We start from the raw sequence: 24,148 nt of genomic DNA, 5'->3' as shown, positions 1-24,148 counted from the left end.
GGCTGCACCAGGGAGGGAAAGCTGTGGCTGAGTCCCCTGCAGCTGTGCTGTATGCTCCTTTAAGACTGAACAGTATGCTCAAGAATTGAGCATGAACAATCTGGGCTCCAACGTAAATTTGGAGCAGGTAAAAATCTTTGTAAAAATACTGTCCAGTGTTTGGATTGTGTTTGCTTCTGTTTCTCTTTGTGCAGGATTGGGGGTTCGACTTGTTACTAGTTGTTAAAGATGTGTTACTAACAAGTTATTAATTCAATAAAAGTAAATCTTCTTGAAGATTATTCTCAAAAATGCCCATATTTTGTTGCTTTGATTAGTTTCCACTCTGGCTGATATCTTTTCCACATTTGATCTGTCGACTTGCATTATGCTTCTTTCATTCATTGAGAAGTGAGTAGAAGCAAAAGTGCTTATTTTAGTCAAGTGTTTGGTATTATTTCATTCTTGCTTTTATATTGTTTTTATTTTGGATTTTAAACCACACTTCCAGACCCATTTCATTGTCATTTCCTGCAACTTCATTGGTGTCAAAGATCACGTGACATCACTTCCTGATGTGATACCGCTTCCTGTGAGGTCTTTGAATATGGCTCGCCGGCCCACTGGGTGATAAAAAGTTCGTGATCCAGCCCCACACTCAAAAAGGTTGGACACCCCTGGGATAGACTTAGACAAGTTTACAAATGTAATGCATTCTTCTTCAGGTCTGACCCCGATTGTGCAAATGCAGTTAGTTGGTAACCTACCGTAAACTCATTTTTTCTCATTTTTATTCACTCTTCCACCTGGAATGAGAACCCCAACATAATATTTCTGGAAGACTTTTCTGCCTCTCTGTTCTTCTCTTTCACTTTTCATGATAGTGCTACACAGAATTCCTTTGATCAGTTGGCTCACTTGATTTCTTTTTGACAAGATATTCATTGATTCATATTTTCGTGCACTGCAACATCAAAAGATGACATTTCAGGTTCAGGCTTCTCTAAATCAGGAGAAACAAAATGTTTTTTCACTCCTGAACTACTCCAACTTCAGGCAGACAAATTTCAAATGCCGTAGTGGAGGACATGCTTACCATTTCACTTTCCTGTGCCACTGAAGTTTAAATCAAAAGGTTCAGGTGCAGTCTGACATTTCAGTCGTTTTGCTTATTGTTTAATCTGGTGTGTCACAGTCTGTCGGAAAACGTAGGCTGTTTATGTATTGTGTGTGGAAGTTGCTGACATTTTTCCCTTGGGTGGAAACTGATAGACATCCTCTCCGTTTAATAAACAAAGCTTGTCTACATTGGGTGGGAATGTTTCTTCATAGTAAGATCTGTAGCTGTAGTGTTAAAAGGCCTGTTTTCAAACCATGCAATTTTAGTGCATAATGCAGTAAGATACAGTGCATATTGTACATGTTTGAACTTCCTATAATATCACCTTGCAGTAAATCACTGTATAGTTACCTTTGCATGGGTGCATTTGTATGGTGTGTTTATTTGGTCCCCAGCTGTCTTCCTCTGCTGCTTTGTGACCTGGCAAGACCAACTGATCCATTTATGTATTTTCTACTCCATGGTCATGGTAACCAGATATCACCTTTTACAAACACCAGCATGCAGCTAGGTTCAGTATATCTCTCTTGAGATGTGCAGAGATTTTGGATCATCTTGCTTTCTGGGTAAGGGAAATGTTCAAGAAGTTTTGGAGGTGAAATATTATGACCAGTTACCTCAAAAATGTAAGTTTCAAGGGATGGCTGTGTGTGATCATAACAGGATGTTATATAGTGCTGGATTGAAACCAAGGATATGAAAGAGACTTAAAAAAAGACAAAGGACCAAAACTGGACCTACAGGAGTAGTTGTGCCTACCTGTCCATATTATGAGGAGTTGCACAGGATTTTGTTGTGAAATGCTGCCATTTTGTCCACTTTGGATAGTTGTGATACAGGTGACTTGGGGATGACTGTGAGGACGAAGAACTGGCTGAACCTCTTCACCCCACAGGGCATCAAACGGATGATGGAGGGCTGTGAACATCCTGAAGAGGATCTGGAAACCTTACCTTCCAGCCCCTTGACTAATTGGTTTTCAAGTTCTGGATACCCCTAGCCAAATAGGGATACAATAGAGGAGATGGCAAAAATCTTTTTTGGCTTATTTTTTTTTATTATAAGTGGTTGGTACTAAATGCTGTGATATGTCTGGTATTTGTTTCTTCAGGTGCTTGTTGGATTCTCCTGTATTGGGTGCATGTAATCTAAAAACCTCTTGAATTTCTTCCTGCCCTTCCCCCAACATGCTTAAAATAGCACCTGTGATGCAGGGGATCTGTTTAGAATCGGTGTTGCTATGCTCATTAAGTTCTCCACTCCTTTCAAGCCCATTATTCACCCACAGACCTACCACCTTTTTTCCTCCAAACTCTTGCTTCTGGCTTCCCATCACAACAGCTGCTCCCACCCTACAGTGTGCTCAAATTGTGACTGCAGGGAGGGGATAGGAGTGAGGGGGAACAAAACCACAGTACCCAATTTAAAGCCATCCATCCTTTTACCCACTTTTTTTTTCCCCCCCCCCCCCCCTTCTCTTTTGTGCCTCCACTTCTCCCTGGGCACCTCCCACCATTTAGGTATGTAAGCATCAAAAGAGAACTGTATCTTTAAAATGCATTTATTGAGAACAGTACAGAACAAACATTTCATATAATCTTATAAATCTCATTTCTGAGCATGGCATCACAACAACTAGAGGGTTGTTTTTTTGAAGCCAAAGCATTTCTGTAATATAAGGCTATATTTCTAGTTCAGAAGTTAGGCAGAAGGCAGGGCAGGGTGCCATCTTGGTGACTAAGGGGTTTAGAGGGGCATATACTCTTGTAGATGACACCAGTTTCATAGCATCTGAAGACTGTTTCCTTTCTTTCTTCCTTTCTTTTTGTGCAGAGTTGCAGACACTCTGGAGGGTAGGGCTAGGACCCAGAATGACCTGGATAATCTGAAAAATGGTCCAAAATCAATTGCATTAAATTGGGCAAGGACAAGTACAAAGTCCTGCATGTGGGAAGGAATAATTGCATGCAGAAATACAAACTGGGAAATGATTGGCTAGGCTGTGGTACTGCGGAGAAGGACCTGAAGATTATAGAGCAACAAATATAATTACTAACCTAGTCCCACCACTGCTATCTCCTTTCTGCCCCACTCCCATATCTTGAAAACTCTATGAATCACCCCATGGGAAAATCACTTGGAGTACTGGAAATACAGTTGCTGAACTGGCTCCCATGTTCTCTGAAACTTCTGGGTGCAAACCCACCAGCAATGTCACACCCTATCCACTAGCAAACCACAAAAGGCAACCAAGCACTACCAGTGCATTTGAGTTCCAAAATGCTTGAGAAGAAAGGTGGAACATATTTTACTGTTTCCAGAGTTTTGTAGGAATGGGAAGAGACTGAGGATAGTATATCAAAAATACTGGAGGGGGCAGGGGGCCTTTAGTTTTAGGCTGTGGAAACTGAACATTACTTTTCTCACCTTCCTTATGCAGGACCTCAACCTGATCTGGTCAGACCCTTCCAGAGCTGGGTAATATCAACCATGCAATGTCTGCCAAGTTTCAGGGGAAAGAAGAACAAAAGAGAAAATGCTGGTGGTAGTAGCCTCTGAGAAGCAGCTCAGGAATGGAGGGGTCTCTTAAGCGTGAGAAACAGAAGGATGGAGGCAAATGGAGAGCTGGCACATGAGAAGTACAGGGAAATGCAGAGGCAGCTGATGGAGATCATAAGCAGACATATGTTATTGCTAGAAAGCATACTTTGTGAAAGCTTGCATTCCCCCTGCTCATTGTCTGGCTCACTAAATTAGGCTGCTCTTATTTCAGTCATGCAGGGTCTCCTACAATGTTCCACCTACTGGGAGAAACATTTTGCCACAGGAACCCCCAGCCCATAGCTCTTTCCTTTAGAGCATTGAAAACAGTGACTTCTGCAACCTCATCTTGGATCTCTCTCACCCATACAGCACTGGGAAGGACTTTCTGCCAAGCCTTTCGACTTGCTGTATGATGACCAGGTAGAAAAGGCTGGAGCAACGCACAACTTTTATTTATTAACATTTTTCACACAGTTCTCCCTGCTTTATTTATTAGCATTTTTTGCACAATTCTTTGCACTTTGTATGCTTGTTCTTGCCCTTTTGAACAATAAAATTTGTTTCTTTTCACTGTGGTAGGTGTTAGAATTTATAGAGAGATGCTCATGACAGAATCTTCATTTCAAAGTACAGGGCGTTTGGAAATCGGATAGCAAGTGAGAGCTGAAAGCACAGATCATATTCTTTAAATACTTTGCACAGTTATTGAAAGCCTGAGTGGAAATAAATATCATGGAATACAGACATTCCCTATGTTAAATCAAACTGTGAAACTGGCATATAACACAGGCTTAAAGATAAAGCAATCATGGAAGACAGTCATCCTTATCTGTGAGGGATTGCTGATGATAATGCTGATGCTCATGATAATACAGGTATATTTCAGAAGGTGAAAGCACACAAAATAAGTCATGAAAAGCTACAACATAAGAAGTTAGTCTTTATTTACAAAAGGGGGGGACATAAGGGATCCCTGATAATGGATGGCTGGAGATCATAATTTTTGAGTTGAGTGTCTTTCTGTCTGCTCATAGCATTTTAAAAGTCACCTGACCTCTGCCTCTCAGTTGTTATAAATGTGCAACACACAACATTGTCATAATTTGCAGAAAGTATTTCTCCGCAACTTCTAGCCTTTATATTAGCAATCACCACTACCAGTCTCTTAAATGCACATGTTGCTGTCATTCTGTCATTAAGTTATAGCTAAATAATTTTCTGTGTTCTAAAAGGCTTTAACAGCATAGCAGAGTGAATGACAACACTATTAATGGCCATAGTGCTTGTGGGAGCAAATATGTGTGTGTGTGGGGGGGGTGGGGTTCATTAACTTTTTCAGGCCACCCCATACTATTGGTAAATCTGTCAGTGTTCAAATTAGACCTTGGGATGAACAGGGAAGTACTATTTTTTTTTTGTTAAAGAGACCAAAGACCTAACATGGACAACACAGAATAAGAACATGGATTCTATCAATTGCCCTAATGCAGCCCTGTGATTACAGAGTTATAAGTAATCTAAGGATTGGTAAGCCTTGCCTTGTGAGGACAATAACTTCTTAATAGCAGTGCACATTTCCATCATTTCAGTCTCAACATGTTTTCTCATACCAAAGCAGTGAGATACTGACTAATAATAAGAGTGGCAAGCTTCCTGGTGATGATAACCATCTGCTCCTTAAAAAGAGAGCCCTGATGTTGTGGTGCAGGTCTGGGCTGCACTCAGCACAAATCTCAAGGAAGGTGCCTCTTGTTATCCTGAAGTTCTGTGGCTACTGCTAGTCATCTAAAGTCTGTAGGACAATCCCGTTTCACCATTTGATGCTTGTTTTATGACCTCAGCAGTATTGCTTTGGGCTTCACACTTCAAAAAAGATGTGGGAAAACTGGAAATAGCCCATAAAAAAGCAACCAAAATTAATACAAGAACTCATGACATGTAAGGAAAGGTTGGAAGAACTGGGATTATTTAGTCTAGAAAAGACCAGACTAAGGTGGGTATAATTCCGAACAGAAAGCTGAAAGTTGTCTGGAAGTAGTCTAATAGTGGTGTTCAGCAGTTACACTAAAGGTTTACACTATTCTCGTTGTCCTTGCTTTGTTAGGTGAAGCAAATGATCCCATTTTCCATGGCAATTAAAATGCAATCCAGACACCAGAGCAAGCTCACCAAGCACTAACTGCAAAATCAGCAGGTTAGGATGCTCAAGGGAACCCACTCCTACTGCAACCCAGGAACAGAGCTTCGCTATGAGTGCAAGGAAGCCTGGGGCCTCCAATGGCATACTTACTTGCCTATACACTAATGCGAGGAGCTGGTTCTGCTAAACAGACATGATTATGATCTCATAGGAATAATTTAGACCTGGTGGGATTCCTATGACTGGACCGTGGGTATAGATGGCTGTACCCTGTGCAGGAGAGATTGTGCTGGAAAAAGGGGTAGGGGTGTGGCTCTCTGTTAAGGAGAGCTACATGCCCCTACAAGCTGAGATTGGCATCCAAGGAGGACAACTGGAGACCCTCTGGGTTAGAATACAGGTGGGAACATGGTGAAGGGGATACAATGGTAGGAATCTACTACAGACCTCCAAATCAGGAACAAGAGCTTGACCATGAATTCGCCAGGGAACTGGCTAAGGCTGCACGCTATCGGTGCATGGTTGTTATGGGAGACTTCAACTATCTGGACATCTCATGGGAAGAGCACTCGGCCAAATCCGATCTGTCACAAAGCTTCCTTACATGCGTGGATGGTCTTTACCTATCTCAAGAAGTTAATGGGCCAACAAGAGATAAGTCACTGATGGACCTGGTACTGGCTAAAGCAGGTGATCTAGTCAGTGACCTAAGAATCAAAGGGAAGCTGGGAGACAGTGACCACGAGTTGATCAGTTTCACTATCCATCACAAAGCTGACAATGCAGAAGTCTTTGGCTTTAGGAAAGCTGACTTTCATAAGCTTAGGAGGCTTGTTGTCGAGGATCTGAGAGGCCATAATCTGGCAGGGAGAGGAGTTCATGACGAGTGATTGCTCCTTAAGGAAGCGATCCTAGAAGCACAAGGGAAGTCCATCCCAACCCATAGGAAAGGGAGTAAAAGAGCTCAGCAACTCCCTTGGCTCAAAAGGGAATTCAAGGCCCTCCTACGTCTAAAAAGAGAGGTGTATAAAAGATGGGAGGCAAGAAACACCACTAAGGAGGAATATTCTGCACTGGTCCACACCGGTAGAGAGTGAACTAGGAAAGCCAAGGCTGTAACCAAACTCTAACTGGCTACACAAATCAAGGACGATAAGTCCTTCTTCAGATACATAGGGAGTCGGAAGAAAAACAAGGGTAACATTGGACCCCTGCTAAACCAAATGGGGAAGCTGACAACCGACACCCAGGAAAAAGCCAATTCGCTTATTGCTTACTTTGTGTCAGTTTTTTACCAGCCCAAAGGGACCACACCCTGCCTAACATTATATGGGATAGCCAGAGTGAGGGTGAATACATGCCCACCATTAGCATAGATCTTGTGAAGGAACACCTTGAGAAGCTGGACACCCACACATCAGCTGGTCTGGATAGATTGCACCCAATCTAAGGGAACTGGCAGACATCATAGTGTGGCCACTGGCAAGGATATTCGAGAACTCATGGCGCTTTGGCAAAGTACCTGAAGATTGGAAGAGGGCTAATGTGGTGTCTGTCTTCAAGAAAGGGAGGAAAGAAGATCCAGGAAACTACAGGTGAATCAGTTTGACTTCAATCTCTGGAGAGATTTTGGGATTGCACCCAATCTAAGGGAACTGGCAGACATCATAGTGTGGCCACTGGCAAGGATATTCGAGAACTCATGGCGCTTTGGCAAAGTACCTGAAGATTGGAAGAGGGCTAATGTGGTGTCTGTCTTCAAGAAAGGGAGGAAAGAAGATCCAGGAAACTACAGGTGAATCAGTTTGACTTCAATCTCTGGAGAGATTTTGGAAAAAATTATCAAACAAACCATTCTTGACAGGCTAACAGAAGGCAACATTCCGAGGGATAGCCAGCACGGGTTTGTTGCAGGTAAGTTTTGCCTGACCAATCTCATTTCCTTCTATGACCAGGTGATGTATCACCTGGACAAAGGGGAAGAGGTTGATATCATTCATAGATTCATAGATGTTTGGGTCAGAAGGGACCTTAGCAGATCATCGGGTCCAAACCCCTACCCTGGGCAGGAAAGAGCACTGGGGTCAGGTGACCCCAGCCAGGTGCTTGTCCAGTCTCCTCTTGAAGACCCCCAAGGTAGGGGAGAGCACCACCTCCCTTGGAAGCCCATTCCAGATTCTGGCAACCCTTACCATAAAGAAGTTCTTTCTGATGTCTAACTTAAATCTGCTCTCTGTCAGTTTGTGGCTGTTGTTCCTAGTTACTCCAAGGGGTACCCTGGTAAACAGAGAATCTCCTATTCCTTGCCCCCCTCCCCCCTCCAGTGAATTTGTAGGCGGCCACAAGATCACCTCTCAGCCTTCTTTTGTGGAGGCTGAAGAGTTCCAGGTCCCTCAATGTCTCCTTGTAGCGCTTTGCATGCAGGCCCCTGACTATATGAGTAGTCCTCCTCTGAACCCTCTCGAGGTTGTCCACATCCCTCTTGATGTGCGGCACCCAAAACTGGACGCAGTATTCCAACTACAGCCTGACCAATGCTGCATAGAGGGGAAGTATCACCTCCCTGGACCTGTTTGTCATGAACCTGCTAATGCATGATAAAGTGCGGTTAACTTTACTGATCCCTTTGTCACATTGGTGACTCATCCATCTTGGTGTCAACAGTGACTCCAAGATCCCTTTCCTCTGCTGTGCTGCTGAGAAGGTTCTCCCCCAGCCTGTAAGTGTTCTGGTGATTCCTTCTCCCTAGGTGTAGCACATTGCACTTGTCCTTGTTAAACTGCATCCTGTTCTGCTCCTCCCACTTTTCCAACCTGTCCAGATCCTCCTGGATTGCTTCCCTATCTTCCAGTGTATTAACTTTACCCCATAATTTGGGATCATCTGCAAACTTGGACAGAGTGCCTTCCACACCCCTGTCCAAGTCACTGATGAAGACACTGAACTGCACTGGTCCAAGGACCAAACCTTGTGGGACTCCACTGCTCACATCTTTCCAGGTTGATACCGACCCATCCCCCCCACTTTCTGGGTGTGACCCCTAAGCCAATTTGCCATCCACCTGACCGTGTAATCATCTACGTCACAGCCACTCAGTTTATCTGTGGGAATAGAATGAGACACCGTATTGAAGGCCTTAAAATCCAAGTAGATCATATATTTGGACTTCAAAAAAGCCTTTGACCTGGTGTCCCATGATGTTGTCATGGAAAAATTGGGCAACTGCAGCCTCAACTACACTACAGTCCACTGGCTGGAGAACTGGCTCCGAGGTCAGACCCAGAGTGTGGTAATTGATGGAATCGAATCAGCATGGCACTCAGTGACTAGTGGTGTCCCCCAAGGCTCTGTTTTTGGACCCGTACTCTTTAATGTCTTTATAAATGATCTGGATTCTGGTGTCAGATGCGGACTGGCCAAGTTTGCTGATGACCTCAAACTTTGGGGAAGAGTATCCACGCTTGAGGATAGGCTGGTGATCTAGGCCGACCTCGAAAGGCTTGCAAGGTGGGTGGATGAAAACCTGATGGCATTCAATACAGAGAAATGCAAGGTGCTCCACCTCAGAGGGGAACCCACATCATACTTACAGGCTCGGCAATGCTATACTTGCTAGCACAGGGGTGGGCAAAATACGGCTCACAGGCCGGATGCGGCCCGCTAGGCCATTCTATCCAGCCTGCAGCGCCCCTAAAAATTTAGAAAATTAGTATGCATTTATCTGTCCTTGGTTCCTGTCAAAGATGACAGGAGTCATAGGCAGTAGGACCCAGGGGAAGCCTCGGTGGGCTCCTGCAACAGCAGGACCTGCCTGGCTCTGCCCCCCCAGACCATGTGGCTCCTTGGCTCTACCAGTGCTGGAAACTCAGGTAAGGGGAAGAGGAGAGGGGAAAGGCAGGGGAGGACCACAGGCAGGGAACGAGTTGATTCCTCCCCCGCTCTGTGGCCTGCATTCCCTGTTGCAGCTGCTCACAGCCTGCACGGGGCTGTCCTGGGCAGGCACAGGCAGCCCCATGTGACCATGGTGCCAGCCATGGGGTGGAGGAGGGGCCACTTTTCCCCGCACTCAGCACCAGCTTGTAATCCGCCCCTGCTGCCAGCCTGGGCCCTGTGCCAGCACCGGGTTCGCCTGTTGGGGCTGCGCCGAGGTGGGAGCAGCTGCAGACCCTCTGCTGCTGCCTGCCTGGAGCTCCCATGCTGGGCAGCACAGAGGCAGCAGTGGCAAGCAAACACTGCCCAGCGTGGCAAGTAGGGTGGCCACTTTCCTCCCTGCAGAGCAGCTGCTGCCACCACGACGCAGCCCTGATGGGGAAGCCTGGAGCCAGCGTGGGGCCCAGGCTGGCAATGGAGTTGGGTTACAAGCTGGTGCTGTGTGGGGAAAAAATGGCCCCTCCCCCACCCCGTGACCAATGCCTTGTGCTGCAGTCGCTCACAGACTACATGGGGCTGCCTGTGTGTGCTCAGGACAGCCCTGCATGGGCTTCAAGTGGCTGCAGCGAGGAGGGGGGGGGGGGGGGGGGGGGCGGCGCGGCTTTTTCCCCGCACTCAGCACCAGCTTGTTCCCTGCCAGTGAGTGCAGGATTGGGGCTGCACACTGCCCCCCGCCTGTACCAGTGGGCTCAGGGGCCCACACAGGTGTCCCGGGGCCTGTGCTGGCAGGGCCCAAAGCAAGGTGGTAGGAGTACAGGGTCCCAGCTGGTAGGGCTCTATGGAGCTGGGCCAGCTCCCCCTTCTCCCTGCCGGTGCAGCCCAGCCTGGCTCCACAGACCCCTGCCAGCCTGTGCCCTGCTCTGGGCCTCACCAGTGCTGGCCCTGGGACATTGGTCCCAAGATGGTGACCAATGGGTGGGGCACCTGTCAAATGGCGGGGCTACCCATGCAGCCCTCAACAGCTTGCCAAAACTGTGTAAGTGGCCCTCCACCGAAAAAAATTGCCCACCCCTGCGCTAGCACTGTGACCAAAAGAGACTTTTGGGGTCATGACTGGCCACAAGATGAACGTTAGTCACCGATGTGATGCTGCAGCAGGTAAAGTGAACAAAACTCTGGCTTGCATCTACCAGTGCATCTTAAGCAAGACCCAAGACGTCATCCTCCCACTGTACTCAGCCTTGGTGAAGTTGCAGCTGGAGTACTGCATCCAATTCTGGGCTCCACAATTCAAGAAGGATGTGGAGAACCTTGAAAGTCCAGAGGAGAGCCACGTGCATGATCAGAGGGCAAGAGAACAGGCCTTATGAAGACAGGCTGAGAGGCATGGGACTCTTCAGCCTGGAGAAATGCAGGCTCAGGGGTGACTTGGTGGCTGCCTGTAAGTACATAAGGCATGTGCATCAGGATCTGAGGGAATGCCTGTTCACCAGATCACCCCAAGGGATGACAAGGTCCAATGGTCACAAACTCCTCCAAGACCGTTTTAGGCTGGACATAAGGAAAAACTTCTTTACTGTCTGAGCCCTGAAGGCCTGGAATAGACTCCCCCCAGAGGTGGTGCAAGCACCTACTCTGGACACGTTTAAGAAACAGTTGGATGCTTATCTTGCTGGGATCCTTTGACCGTAGCTGACTCGCTGCCCCTTGGGCAGGAGGCTGGACCCGATGATCTTACAAGGTCCCTTTTTGCCCTAATGACTATGAGATCTATTAAAGCCTTTTATGATTTTGGGATGATCTTTGTTGGAGATCTAGTACATTTGGATGTTTCTCATGGGCTGCTTCAGAGAAATATGAAAAGCAGTTATATGCAATGTATTCAATTTTTTAGTTATTACAAATTTGATAGTTTTTTGGGGAGCAGAACCTTCAGTCTTCAATGAATTTCAGGAAAAGCATTTGTGTGAGAGCAAGAGATGAATATTGGCTTCTGTAAAAGTATACTTTTTTAGTTTAAAGCTAGTATAGACATCTGCGTCCCTAATTTTATGTGGACTAATTCTAATATATAATTTTGTTTTGTTTGACACATAATAGTCTTTCCCTTTCCTTTATTTGCATTGATTCTCTTTTACTTGTTCAACTCTTCCCATATCTCAGTGTGGTTGGTTGATAAGGCTACTTCCCAAAGGTGTGATTCCCACTTATTCTAACAGGAAGTCAGAAGTAACTTGTTTGTTGTTGTTTTTTTTTTAAATCTCTACTTCTGCTTTGGACATACTCACCATTTGCTTGTGACTTTGTGTTGTGTGAGAATATCTGCTGGAAGGTAAGGACCAAAGACTTCAGGCTTGTGAGACCTTCACATGCTTTTTTTCCTGTTTTAGATGGAGCTGTTAAATCCATGCTGTTTGAATGCATATGTGAGGGGAATTCCTGTGATCATCAAAAACGTTGCTTTGGTCAGCAGTGTTTTGCCTCTGTGATCCTGAATGGCGAGGCGTATGTTTTCCAGAAAGGATGTTTTGGTGTGCTGGAACATGGAGAAATGACATGCAAGACGGCACCTTCAATAAATCAGGTAGTGGAATGCTGTTACGGAAATCTCTGCAACTGGAACATAAGTGCAAAGCCACTACTTCCCCAAGGTATGATTGCTATAATTTCTTAGTTAGAATGTTAAATTTTGAATTTCTTTTTTTGTTTATAGTAAGATTACAAATGATCTTGATTACATATCAAAGCATATTATTTGGAAATAGCTGTAACATGATTTACAGCTTTCAGGCTCTACATAATTGAAATCTTTCTCTTACCTTTCTAGTCTTTGGATTATGGGTTTGTAGAAATTCTTATATAATAAAGGGCTTAGTCCATCTGTCTGTCTGTCCATAGCGCTCTTGGAGTACTCTGATTGGTTAGTGAAACAAACAATCAGTGTGGAGCGCTGCTGTGACAACGGGGATGGAGCAGGGGGGGCTGGCCTGCCCCCCCTCTCCCCCCCAACTCCCCGGCCTTGCTCCTCGGAGACAGTGAAACGCCACCATGACAGAGGGGATGGAGTGGGGGCGAGGCCAGTGGTGCTGGAGGCAGCAGTGGTGCGGGGTGCTGGTGGAGGGGGACGAATGTGAAGGACTGCCTGCAGGGGATGTCAATTAGCTAATTAATCCAGAGGGTCATTAATCCTCTATGACCCGCAGGTAGTTAGGCTTGGGGCATTAAAGTAAGTTAATTTCCCTGAGCATTGATCTACTGCCCGACTCCATTCAGAGTTAAAAGAGTAGTTACACACTACAACACAGGTAGGTTGAGCAATATAAACTGTATTACACAACAAAACCCGCGCAACAACTACCCAACGCAATATTCCCGTAACACCCAAGCTGCAACACAATAAAATACACCCAATGAAACAATAACCTGATGCACATCCCAAACTCAATGTCCCTGGTCACGCAACCAATCAAATACATATTACAATGAGCTTTGGCCACTACACAGTTAACTGCTGTGCAACTTCACAAACAACCCAGAAACCACAGATGGCAGCAAGAACACCCTGGGCCTAGTTAGCAGGAGAAACACTCTGATAGTCCCTGAGGATTCCTAGCATTTTCCTACCTAGGTACTCAGCACCTCAAATAGGGAAAGGTGCTGAGTGCCTAAGCAGGAAAAAGCGCGAAACAGGTAAGCCTCAGTGAGCTCAATCCCACCGACCAGGTCACAGCAAGGAACCTGCACTCGACGAGCTCCTGCACCCTGAGAGCCCAGAGTCAGAACTGTCCACCAGAGTGAGTGTGAGGCTGAGCCTGAGCCCCCACAGCTCTTGCTGACTGTTCTGGACAGGATTTATAGCCTTCTAATCATGTCACCTGTCACTCACCCCATGGTCCAATCATTGCCCTTTTCACAATACCCAATCAAATTCAAACCTGGGCAGTACTTAAAAGGACCAATACATTCAAACTGTTTCAAACATATAAACATTGATCAACAGTTACATTACTGTTATGCACTGCGCATGCCCAGACCTTAAAAGTAGGTCATGACTTCATCAAGGCTGAGAGTTCAAACCCCCTAGAAACTTCTCACCTGTAGTCACATGGTGCATGTGTGGACTCTCACTGTTCTATAGAGGGGATGGCAGGGCAAGCTTCCCCCCGCTCCTGGGAGGTGGCGACATGGGGTGGTGGGTGGTGGCGCACTGTCCCTGCGCCGCCCCCACGCTGCCCCCGGCCATCATTCTTGACAGGCAATTCGCTCATCTAATATAAATAAGCCTTTATAGATGGTTGTGGAACTATTTTAGGAGTGGGAAGTAGTCATAAATTGACTCATGAGCATTCAACTTGTAAACCTTTTTTTGTAAACCCTTCATCCTCTTTAGTGCAGAGTCAGATAACTTCTTTTGTCTGTGCTTGCTGTAGAGGGAGGAAGGAGCATTTTCTTCTCTCTTGATCGTAGTGTTTGGGAAAGAGGCAGCCATCGTCCTTGTAACTCTTCTCCTGTTTGTCTAGCTATCCTCTGTTTCAAAGGCACTTCAAACTATATTGACCCTTCAATTTATCTTCTCAGTCCAATCATACAAGGAAGTTAGGACATAAATATGCACAGACGTTCTTTGAAGTGCTTCAGATCCTGCTCCACTATCAGGTGCATCAAATTTGCAGTCTGAAGTGCTTTAAATTTGCAGCCCTTCTGCACCTTGCTTGTGTACAGGCCCCTCATAGCTGAAGTGTTTCAGGATGGCCCCAATCCCATATTGTGGCGGAGACCTTTCACCTGTGGGGCTGGTGAGTAGAGATTCCAGCTTACCTTTCAAACTGGAATTTCCAAAAGCTCCTGAGAACTGCTAAGTGCAGAAGAGAGAGCTCAGTGACTCTGTGCCCTCCACCTATTGGGTGTCCACTGCAGACTTGGTCTATTTTACTTCGGGAGAGTTTGTTGGTTATGAGAGCAAGTACCACAATCCTGGGGAGCCAGGAATGATTCACAGAAGCAGCTTCTTGGAGCAGTCTGGAGGTGGGAAACAGAGTACTGTGCTTAAAAGTTGTTCCTGTTTTTTCTGGAGTCTTTTCTGAGATGGAACACACCTTTCGACAGGTTGTTGTGGCTCTGTATGTTGATACCTTCACTTTTTAGAGCATTTTAAAGGCACTTGGATTACTTTAGATGTTATGTCTGTCCATACCCTATACTGTGTTTTGGGAAAGAAACGTGCCACACCCACCTTTTCATGTTTGCATGTGTCAAAACCAGAAATGCAGCAGTGAAGCTGTTTCCTCACACAGCTGCTTGTAGGCACACCAGAGACTGATATGGTCAAAGTACTGGTCCCCCAGCATGAGTGGACTTCACTGCCATATTTCTGGTTTGGTACGTGGAAGTGGGAGTGGATAGGCAGTGCATGCTCAGGTTTCACTCCCCAGGAATGCTGAGGATTCAGTACAGACCTGTCCTCACCTGTTTGTGCCAAAGCCTGGCTTCATTTTTATAAGATTGATTGTCATATAGGCAGACTCTTTGATCCCTGTAAGGGAGGGACTTGGATAGTTACATACTGATTTATAAATTAGTGTTGAGTGGTGTCTGCTTAATAAGATGGAAATAGTGGATAGAAGGGAAGTGTTCACATTGTAATGAGTTCCACGTTTCCATCAACAGAAAACTGTATGTGAACATTGAGGCCAGGGACAGAAGTTACACATAAACTGGTTTTAGTAAGCAAACACTGGTTTAAACCTGTAACAGAACAGAAGTTCAGTACACATAAAGCAGTTTCAAAATGGCTGAAACCTGTTTAAAATTAACCTGGTTGAATGTAGTATCAGACTTAACTGATTTGGGTCAGACTGGTTTATGAAACTTCTGTGTCAAACCCCTTCCTGGTTCAAGTTAAATCATAGTCCCCCCAGCATGCCTTGCAGCCTTGGGGTGGGCTCTGCTGTCTGCTCCAGCAGAGAAGGGTGGGGGGGCTGGGAGACAGGGACAGCCACCTCCCTACTCCTGGCAAACCCCAGCTGGGGTCTTTGGCTAGGGTGGGGGTTAACCCCCACTTCCCCTGAGTACAGAGCTGCCCTGCCCTGCTAAATTTACTGCTGGCTGCAACTGTGGACTACAAATCCCAGAGGCACCCGGAAGCAGGAAGAAGTGATGAGCAACCCTGCAGTGTCCTGTTGTTGTGATTCTGGACTACAAATCCCAGAGATGTTGGGGGCAGGAGGAAGAGGAAGCAAACACAATCCATGCTGGCTACGTTCCAGAGAGCCATGCTCTAGTGCCCTCTGTCTTCTGGCCTGAGCCACTGCAGGCATGTGGCTACATTTCCTGAATCAAAAGTATTAAATGTCTGTTCACTTGTTAGTCCGTTTAATCTCTGCTGTTTAGGCTAACCTGCAAAGACTGAATCAATTTATCCTTGGACTTTTTGACTGCTTGTACTTACCCTGAAGGAAAATGTTAGCCAAAAAGAGCTTTTAAAATAGGCAGCAGCAAAACCAGATATACGAATTGCCCCTTATATACTTTCTTTTTTTGCAGTGGCTGAAGCAATACAATACAACACCGATAGATTTGTTATTTTTGTGATAAGTCCTATAATGGTGGTATTAATTCTCACATTTGTGGCTATTGTGGCATGTCGCAAGATTAGCCAAAATCGGATGCATCGGTTACTTGCACATGATGCTGAACATGGTATGATTGATGGCCTGATTACTTCAAACATCGGAGACAGCATGCTGGCGGTAAATTAAAACTCTTCTTTTATAAAACTTAAATTTAATACTTTTTGTGAAATCATCTTTGGTTTAGAATGTTTGAAAAAATAAAATTAATTAACCTACCCATTTTTGTCAAACTTGAAATGATATCAGCCAAAAATTCTGAAACATTTAATAAAATCTACCCTTTATTTTAATGACTTCTTTGTTTTTAACTAAAAAATTTCCCCTATGTTTAGGATTTGCTTGATCATTCTTGTACCTCAGGAAGTGGCTCAGGATTACCATTTTTAGTGCAAAGAACAGTGGCTCGTCAAATAACGCTAGTAGAATGTGTAGGTAGGTCAAGAGTTAATCATATCTTAATTTAGGAATCTATAGTAAGGTAGCAAAAATGCAAGAATATCAAAATATGAACTTTTTAATATAATAGTATACTGGATAAAATGATCTGAACATTTTGATATATTAAATTATACTTGTGAGGATTCTATTATATGTATTCAGAAGTTTTTATAAAACCTTTGCAAGCAAATCTTCCCACAAACTTTTGACTGTTTACCATAGGCTTATACAGTCATGAATTAAAATTGCAATTTTATATTGGAAATTGTCATTTAATGCAGTGCCCTGTTTCTTAAGCTGTCTTGTAATTCTAAAACATACATGTCTGGTGTCCTTGGAGCAGATTGTTGGGGTTGCAATTCACTGAGGGCAGGGAGAAGGTTAGCCAGTTTGGATATAAGATTTTCACATACCCATGAAAGAGTGCTTTCTATTTATTTGCGAGCTTGATGAAGCAAGATTTGTTGCATTATAAAGAGACTTTAGAAAAACAAGTCTTGGGGTTGTATATCAATAATCTCAGGAGACTTCTAGTAGTGGAAGTATTTTTAACGAAGACAAGCTGTTGCTTAGTATAATTTTGAATCAGTCTCATCTTCTATAACTTGTTAATGATCTAATAGAATAATACCAAATTTTGTAGGAAAAGGCCGGTATGGAGAAGTCTGGCGAGGTCAATGGCAAGGAGAGAATGTAGCTGTCAAAATATTTTCATCAAGGGATGAGAAATCATGGTTTAGAGAGACTGAAATATACAATACCATACTACTTCGCCACGAGAACATACTAGGTATGATTGTTTTTCTAAGTAGGCAAATACTTGTTTTTAATATACCAGATGTTAGAATGATTGTTCGGTTATCTGTGTTCAGGGAAATAATACATTTTTGAAGTAAAACTGTCATATTACACATTAAGCATTCATAATGTAAGTGTGCTTGAATATTTTTTTTCTGGAGAGAAATATTGAACATGCTCAATGGTAAACTCGTAAAACTGAAAGGTAGTACTTTTTAAAAAATCCTTGATAGCTACTATTTTTTTAATGGTTTCCCTTTTTGTTTTGTACTAGGTAGGGAATGGAAAAGAAGTGGGAAGGAAAATGTACTGTTTCACAAGGCATCCATAATTCCATAATTCCTTTTTAAAAATGAATTAAACATACAGACTCTCAAATCTGGTTTCTGATCCTAAAAAAGTTACCACCATACATCTCTCATATTTGGTCTTTTTCCCTATTGCTTATCCATTTACTGTACATGTTGGACTTAAAATTAGTAGAGGTGTACTGATACATCAGTCCATATCGTGTCAGCACTCATAAAAGGAAAATTTACACTATTGGCTTTTTTATTATTATGTGGCTGGTAATGCCGCTGATTAATGCCGCAGTATGCACATGGCCAGAAGTGCAGCCCAGCTGCTTGGAGAGCAGTGTCTGGCCGGTAAATCTATAGGGGGAAGGGGCATGGGGGTGCAGATCAAGGCCCCCATGATGAGGAAGGAAATGGGGCAGGGGCAGGGACAGGTGCTGCCCAGCTGAGGCAGGGTGCGGGGTGGAGCCAGTGGCTTGTCCAGGGGGGGTGCGGGGGCAGCAGCGGGCAGCTCCTGCCTCTGCACACACCTCTGGGGAAGGCATGGACGGCACGTGCCCTGCCAGATCTGTGTGTTGGGGGAAGGCAGGCTGCCGCTGTGTGCTCTCACTTAGAGTCTGCGCCAGGCCTGTCCTAGCGGTTGCACTTGGGCCGGGCAGGGTGGGCAGTGGCACTAGGAGGAGAGCTACAGGGGGGCTAGAGCCACCACCATAGGCCCCCGTAGTCTCCTTCCCAGCTCTGCTGCTGCCTGCTCTGGCCTGAGCACAGCTGCTGGGAAGAGCCAGCCTGCCCTTGCCCTGTGTACAGATCTAGGAGGCACATGCCCCCCATGCCTCTCCTGGGGGTGTGCGCAGTCCCCCCCCGGACAAGTCGCTGACTCTATGCCCCGCCCTGGTTGGACCGGCCATCCCCTACCCCAGTCCCACTCCCTCCCTCACCGCTGAGGCATCAGTCTTCCCCCCATGCCCCTTCCCCTCCAACAGACTTACCAGCCAGATGCTGCTTTCCAAGCTTCCAGGCTGCATATTGGCAATCGGATCAGTATCGGCTGATATGGCTGGTCAATAATCGGCCATTGGTATTGGCCCAAAAAATCTTTATTGGTGAACCCCTATTAATTAGGTTTTGAACAAGATAGCGAACTACAACAGCATGATAAAGCCACCTTCCAGAAATTCATTTGTTGCTGCTCACTGGATAAAACTGTGGACTTGGACATGCAACATGTTAATACATTTTGTAAGCCAATTTAAATCATGTTGGTTGCATCTACACATCTCCATACTGTGCCATTGCTATGGCAGTGTGCTTTAGTGCTTCCTTTTGGAAGTACTAAAGCACAATGCAGTGACTGCCTGTACTGTGCCATGAGCATGGCACATGGTTAGACTTCATCACTATGTCACTATAGCGACACACTAAAATGGTGGAGTGCACTGCTATGGTGACTTAGCTGCCAATCACGTGTAGACCCATGTGATCTCTACGTTGCTGTAGCGCACCATATGGTGATGTAGCACGTTGCTATGTTGCCATAGGGTGGCATGTAAATGCGGCCATTGTATCTACAGTGGTCAAGTGAACAGGTTTTCCAAGGCTGCCTCAGTAGGCTTGTATACAATGCTTTGCCAATAAGGGGGACCAGTAATATCTTATTGCACTGATCAAATAACTTCCTCAGGATACAACTAGATACATAACAGCTACACCAGTGTAAACTATGTAGTGTAGTTTTGTTGTGAATTTTCCAGGGATACCCTTTTTACAGGGCACCACTATAAGGCTATACATTATGAATCTGTTCCTATTTTTACATCGGTGTAAGGTTATGCCACTGCAAACATGTCCAGGCTTTTGAGTGCAATATGATTCTTAATGAAATTTTAATACAGTAAAAGCTTTGTTGTCTGGCATCCCCTGGGAATGGGGGATGCTGGTTAATCAAATATCCCGGTTAATCAAATGTGCACAGTCTGGTGCACTCCCCAGCGTCAGTGTGCCGAGGGACAGGGAGCGGGGCCCCGTGCTGGCTGCTTTGCTCCGCGTAGGCTGCTTTGCCCTGGGCTGTGGGCCGAAGAAGTGACAAAGAAAAACTTGGCTTGTGGCAGCGAAACCATAAGTCCCCCGGAAGTGGTACTTCTGGTTTCACTTTTGCTGCGTCCCTCGGATGCCAGTTAGTAGTGTGCTGAAAGTGCTGATTAACACAGCTTTTGCTCTAGTTACTAAGGGGGCAGTGGGTTGAAATATAGTTGTTAAATGTTGCTTTTCTACACAGTCATCTTATTTTTCAATTGAAATAGTGTGCCAGATAAAATGATTTTCTTTTTTGTTTTAGGATTCATTGCTTCTGACATGACATCGAGAAACTCCAGTACACAGCTTTGGCTAATTACTCACTACCATGAAAATGGATCACTGTATGATTACCTGCAGCGAAATACAGTGGATGCTGATGGTTGTCTAAATGTTGTATTGTCGATTGCTAGTGGTCTTGTACATCTACATACTGAAATATTTGGAACAGAGGGTAAACCTGCAATAGCACACAGAGATTTAAAAAGCAAAAATATTTTAGTTAAAAAGAATTTGCACTGCTGCATTGCTGATCTTGGTAAGACATTTTCATTTGTTTGCCAGACTAATTTTTTTAAAGAGTATTGTATTTACTTATTTTTTTTGTAGTTATAAGATATTTATATGCACTTAAAATGAAGCAAATCTGATATTTTTATTGTGTCAAGTAGGCTTGCTTACAGAACTCTAAGTTATATCTTTGGCTAAATTAATATTTAAATCTAATGTGAATAATGAAAGCATAATCTTGGGAGAAAAATTGGCACATGAACCCTCATCTTTGAGATGTGTTGGTTTTTTTGCTGGTTTTTTTTTTTAACATAAATATAGCTGAGGTTATTAGCCAGAGAAATGTAGCATTTATAATGGTTATTTTACTGTATCTTACTTGAAGATGGTAAAAATTTTATCTTCTGGTTCTTATAGTTCCCATGTCTGTAAACTCAGTGAGCCTGGACATAAGGTACAAACATGAAAAGAATGATAAAATTCTCTTAAGAAAATTTATATTGCCAGAAAAAGATTCTTAATCCAAACTCTCTTCTTTATTCATTGATTAAATCCACCATTTTACCCAGTCTTGTGCGACATTGACAGTTGATCTACTGTCCAGTTTAAGTGTCTCAGTAGTTGTGGAAAATATTTTAAGTCTCCTAGGATGGCTGTTTAGGTTTACATAGTAGAATTATTGAGGTCAGTGCTTGAAGGTCTAGATCAGTATCATTTATCAAGAAGTCAGTCTGTGCATGGGATCATTATTCCATTCCCTTAGATCATATGGATTCTGGCACATATTATCAGAGTGTTTTTCTTTTATATCTTACTGGATTAAAACTTTCATGGAATATGAATCTGTTAAATGTGTACTACCTACCTGAAGTGGTACCACTGCCACATTAATTTTAATATAGCAAAAAACTATATCACTGAGTGTATTAGTAAAATATGGGATGGCTAGTCATTTGCGAGTTGCAAGGGTAAGCTCTATCCATAATGTTTGAGTTATAAGCCTTGCTGTATACTGTATCTACTGTGTGGCGGATGTACTCCAGGTCATTGGGCTGGAACTGGATCCTGACCCAGTGTCACTAGGACCTGCTGTACATTTAAAGTTTTTTCTGGCAAAAGCTGTAGTGTAGTGGCATTTATACCAACAAAAACCCTCTTGGTATAGTTTGTTGTTGGGAACTAGCACAAATTATACTGGCAAAAAACCCCTTTATTGGTATAAGATGCATCTCTACTAGGAAGGTTTTCTGGCATTGATATATTAATAAACTTCATTTAGTTCAGCTGCACCCTAAGTGTGAAGGCAGAGTAGGTACAGAACAGAGACTAAGCTCTCTAAAGGGCTAATTCTCACCAGTCTCACAGAGGCAGTCTATAGGATTTCTCTTTCTGCTTCCTCTGCAGCACTGAAGGAGGATTTGGGTCAGCGGTGTGTATTCTGAGCTTTGGTGTAGAGGACCATAATCCAGTGGATAAATTTGATAGGAACCAGAATCAGGAAGCCAGCAGCCAAGTCATGATCAAGAGTTATGGAGAGGAATAAACCAGAGACCAGGAGGTGGGCACAGAAAGAAGAGTACAGGGGCCAGGAAAAAGAGCAGTGATTGGAAGCAAGGCAAAAGACCAGAATAAAATTAAGCCTACAAGTTTTCTAGGAGACTTGGTATGCAGTTTGCCACTGTCTGCTCTGTTGGTTTTAGGTTGTACTTGGGCAGGGTCAGCTTTCAAGCACAGCAGCTGATCTCCAGCCATTGCAAAAATGAAGAGCATGCCAGACGGGTGACTCATTCCTACCTGGAGTCATGACTCATTGCAATAAGTGTTCAGACCCAAGGCTCCAATTTGTAGAGTCACTTCCTGAGGTGTGAATTGCAAACTTTCATTAAAAAAATGTGGCATTTATAGTAGCAAAGGATAATTTAAAATATCTAAATGCTGCAGTGATGCTGGTAGCTACAACTATGGATTGTGGATGTTTCCCAGCCCAACACCTGCCAGCAGAGGAGACTATACCCCTGCTGAGAGACTGTGGGAAATGATTACCGCTAGTAGTCAAGACAAGAAAGGAGTGTCATGCCTTGTCATGGGTGGCCAGGTCTGGAGTCACTCAGGGTTTGAGGTGCTAAACAGAGTCAGGAGGAGCAAGCAGAATCCAGGGACAAGCCAGGTCAAGAAACCAGGAGTTCAAGCAAAGAGCAGAGTTGGAGACCACTGAAGCAGTCTGGGGTTGGGTTAAGTCCTGTTGCATGGAGACTTCCTGTTCTGAGTCAGGAGTTTATATGGGGGAGGAGGAGGGTCAGCTGACTCCAGCTGGCCACTCCAGTGCCAGGGAGCAGGTGGAAGATTAGGCCTGACTGAAGGCTTCCAGCTAGCCCTGACCAGCCTGAGTAACTAGCTACAGTGTGGCAGGCCAAGGTGAGAGGCCCTGATGACAGGCCAAGACCCTAGGTTCAAGACCATGGCCTAACAGGGAGTCTTTATCCCCAACCCAAGTCCTCTGACATGGGGTTGCAGAAAACAGCTGAGGCAGAAGTGAGATACAGGGAAGGAGACTGTGAAGGGCTGCTAGGGAAGGGAAAAGAAACCTAGGTGTTGGGTTTGGTACACTTTATTTGGCTAGGGAAGGAAGCAGATCAGCTATCGCATTGTGGCCAGGAAGGAAGGAGTAATATGGCCGCTACAGCTGCTCTTGGCTTTAAGGCTGGTAGAGGTGAGGGTGCATTCTGTTGCTGCTTCCCAGCCAGCTCAGAACATAAGACATTTCAAGGGTCTTCCTTTTATCTCTCCTTCTTAATGTGTAGAACAAATGACTGACATAACTACAGTTTAGCAAATGTGAGAATGGGATGCCAAATGCGCCAGTCTTTGCAAAAAGAGGAGTGGAGGCAGGCTCACTGCCAGCTTAGTTACTCTTCCCACTACTGTACCAAGGAAAGGCCTATCAGATAGATGGGACATCAGTGCGTGGATTCCCCATGTTTGGGCAGAACTGTTTCAACAGACTGCATAGGATCCAGAGCTGTTTTAACAGATTGCATAGCATCTAGTCTGATGTTGTATCATATTTTAGTTTATTCTTTATCACAAACATCAGTGTCTCGGCCAAAGCAAATTCCAGCAGCATTAAGGCCATGATCATCCAAAACCAACTTTGCTGGACAGATCATGTTGTTCGCATACCTGACTCCTGTCTTCCAAAGAGAATCTTTTTCTCACAGCTAAAAGAAAGTCAGCGAAGTAGAGGGAGGGCAAAGAAAGCGCTTCAAAGATGCCCTGAAGGCAAACATGAAGAGGTATAACATAAACATCAACACTTGGGAGACCCTTGCTCAGGACTGACCAAAATGGAGGAAGATTCTAATGGGAGGGACCTCAAAAATTTGAAACAGAACATCAACAGGCAGAAGAGGAAAAGAGGAACAGGCGAAAATAACATCAGAACATCCAGCGCAGCAACATGGTGCCCATCCCTCCTGAAAATACCTGTCCTCACTGCGACAAGACATGTGGATCTAGAATTGAGCTATGGAGCCACCTGCAGACTCACTATTCAGATCCTTGGAAGACAATCTTACTCATTCATGAGTGATCGCCCATCATTTTAATTTATTCTTTACCACATTAAATGATTTCATCTTCCAGGGACTCGTTTCTCCCTAAAACTGGCCTCTAGGAAGAATTACTTGAGTTAGCTTTTGTGATCCCTCTGCCCTACGGGTTTACTGCATGTTTGCATCTCCCAACACTG

At 44.5% G+C, this 24,148-nt stretch overlaps 1 protein-coding gene across 7 annotated transcripts in view; it reads left to right on the top strand.

The window, feature by feature from the left end:
- Positions 1-24,148, top strand: part of LOC102385749 (activin receptor type-1-like) — a 72,050-nt gene that overhangs the window by 26,188 nt on the left and 21,714 nt on the right. For 6 of the 7 annotated variants that reach the window (XM_006018964.2, XM_006018965.2, XM_014517620.2 and 3 more), the window contains 5 exons: positions 12,044-12,304; positions 16,197-16,402; positions 16,618-16,717; positions 17,367-17,513; positions 20,153-20,428. In XM_006018964.2, coding sequence (XP_006019026.1) covers positions 12,061-12,304; positions 16,197-16,402; positions 16,618-16,717; positions 17,367-17,513; positions 20,153-20,428 — 973 coding nt within the window. In that variant the 5' untranslated portion in view covers positions 12,044-12,060. Of the gene's footprint in view, positions 1-12,043; positions 12,305-16,196; positions 16,403-16,617; positions 16,718-17,366; positions 17,514-20,152; positions 20,429-24,148 lie in introns of those variants that run through there. The other variant, XM_025198290.1, reaches the window with a different exon arrangement.

This window comes from Alligator sinensis, unplaced genomic scaffold, assembly GCF_000455745.1.
Source record: "Alligator sinensis unplaced genomic scaffold, ASM45574v1 scaffold428_1, whole genome shotgun sequence".
NCBI classification, from domain to species: Eukaryota; Metazoa; Chordata; order Crocodylia; family Alligatoridae; genus Alligator; species Alligator sinensis.
The sequence above is the reverse complement of the archived record's forward strand: the minus strand, read 5'-3'. Positions and strand labels throughout refer to the sequence as shown.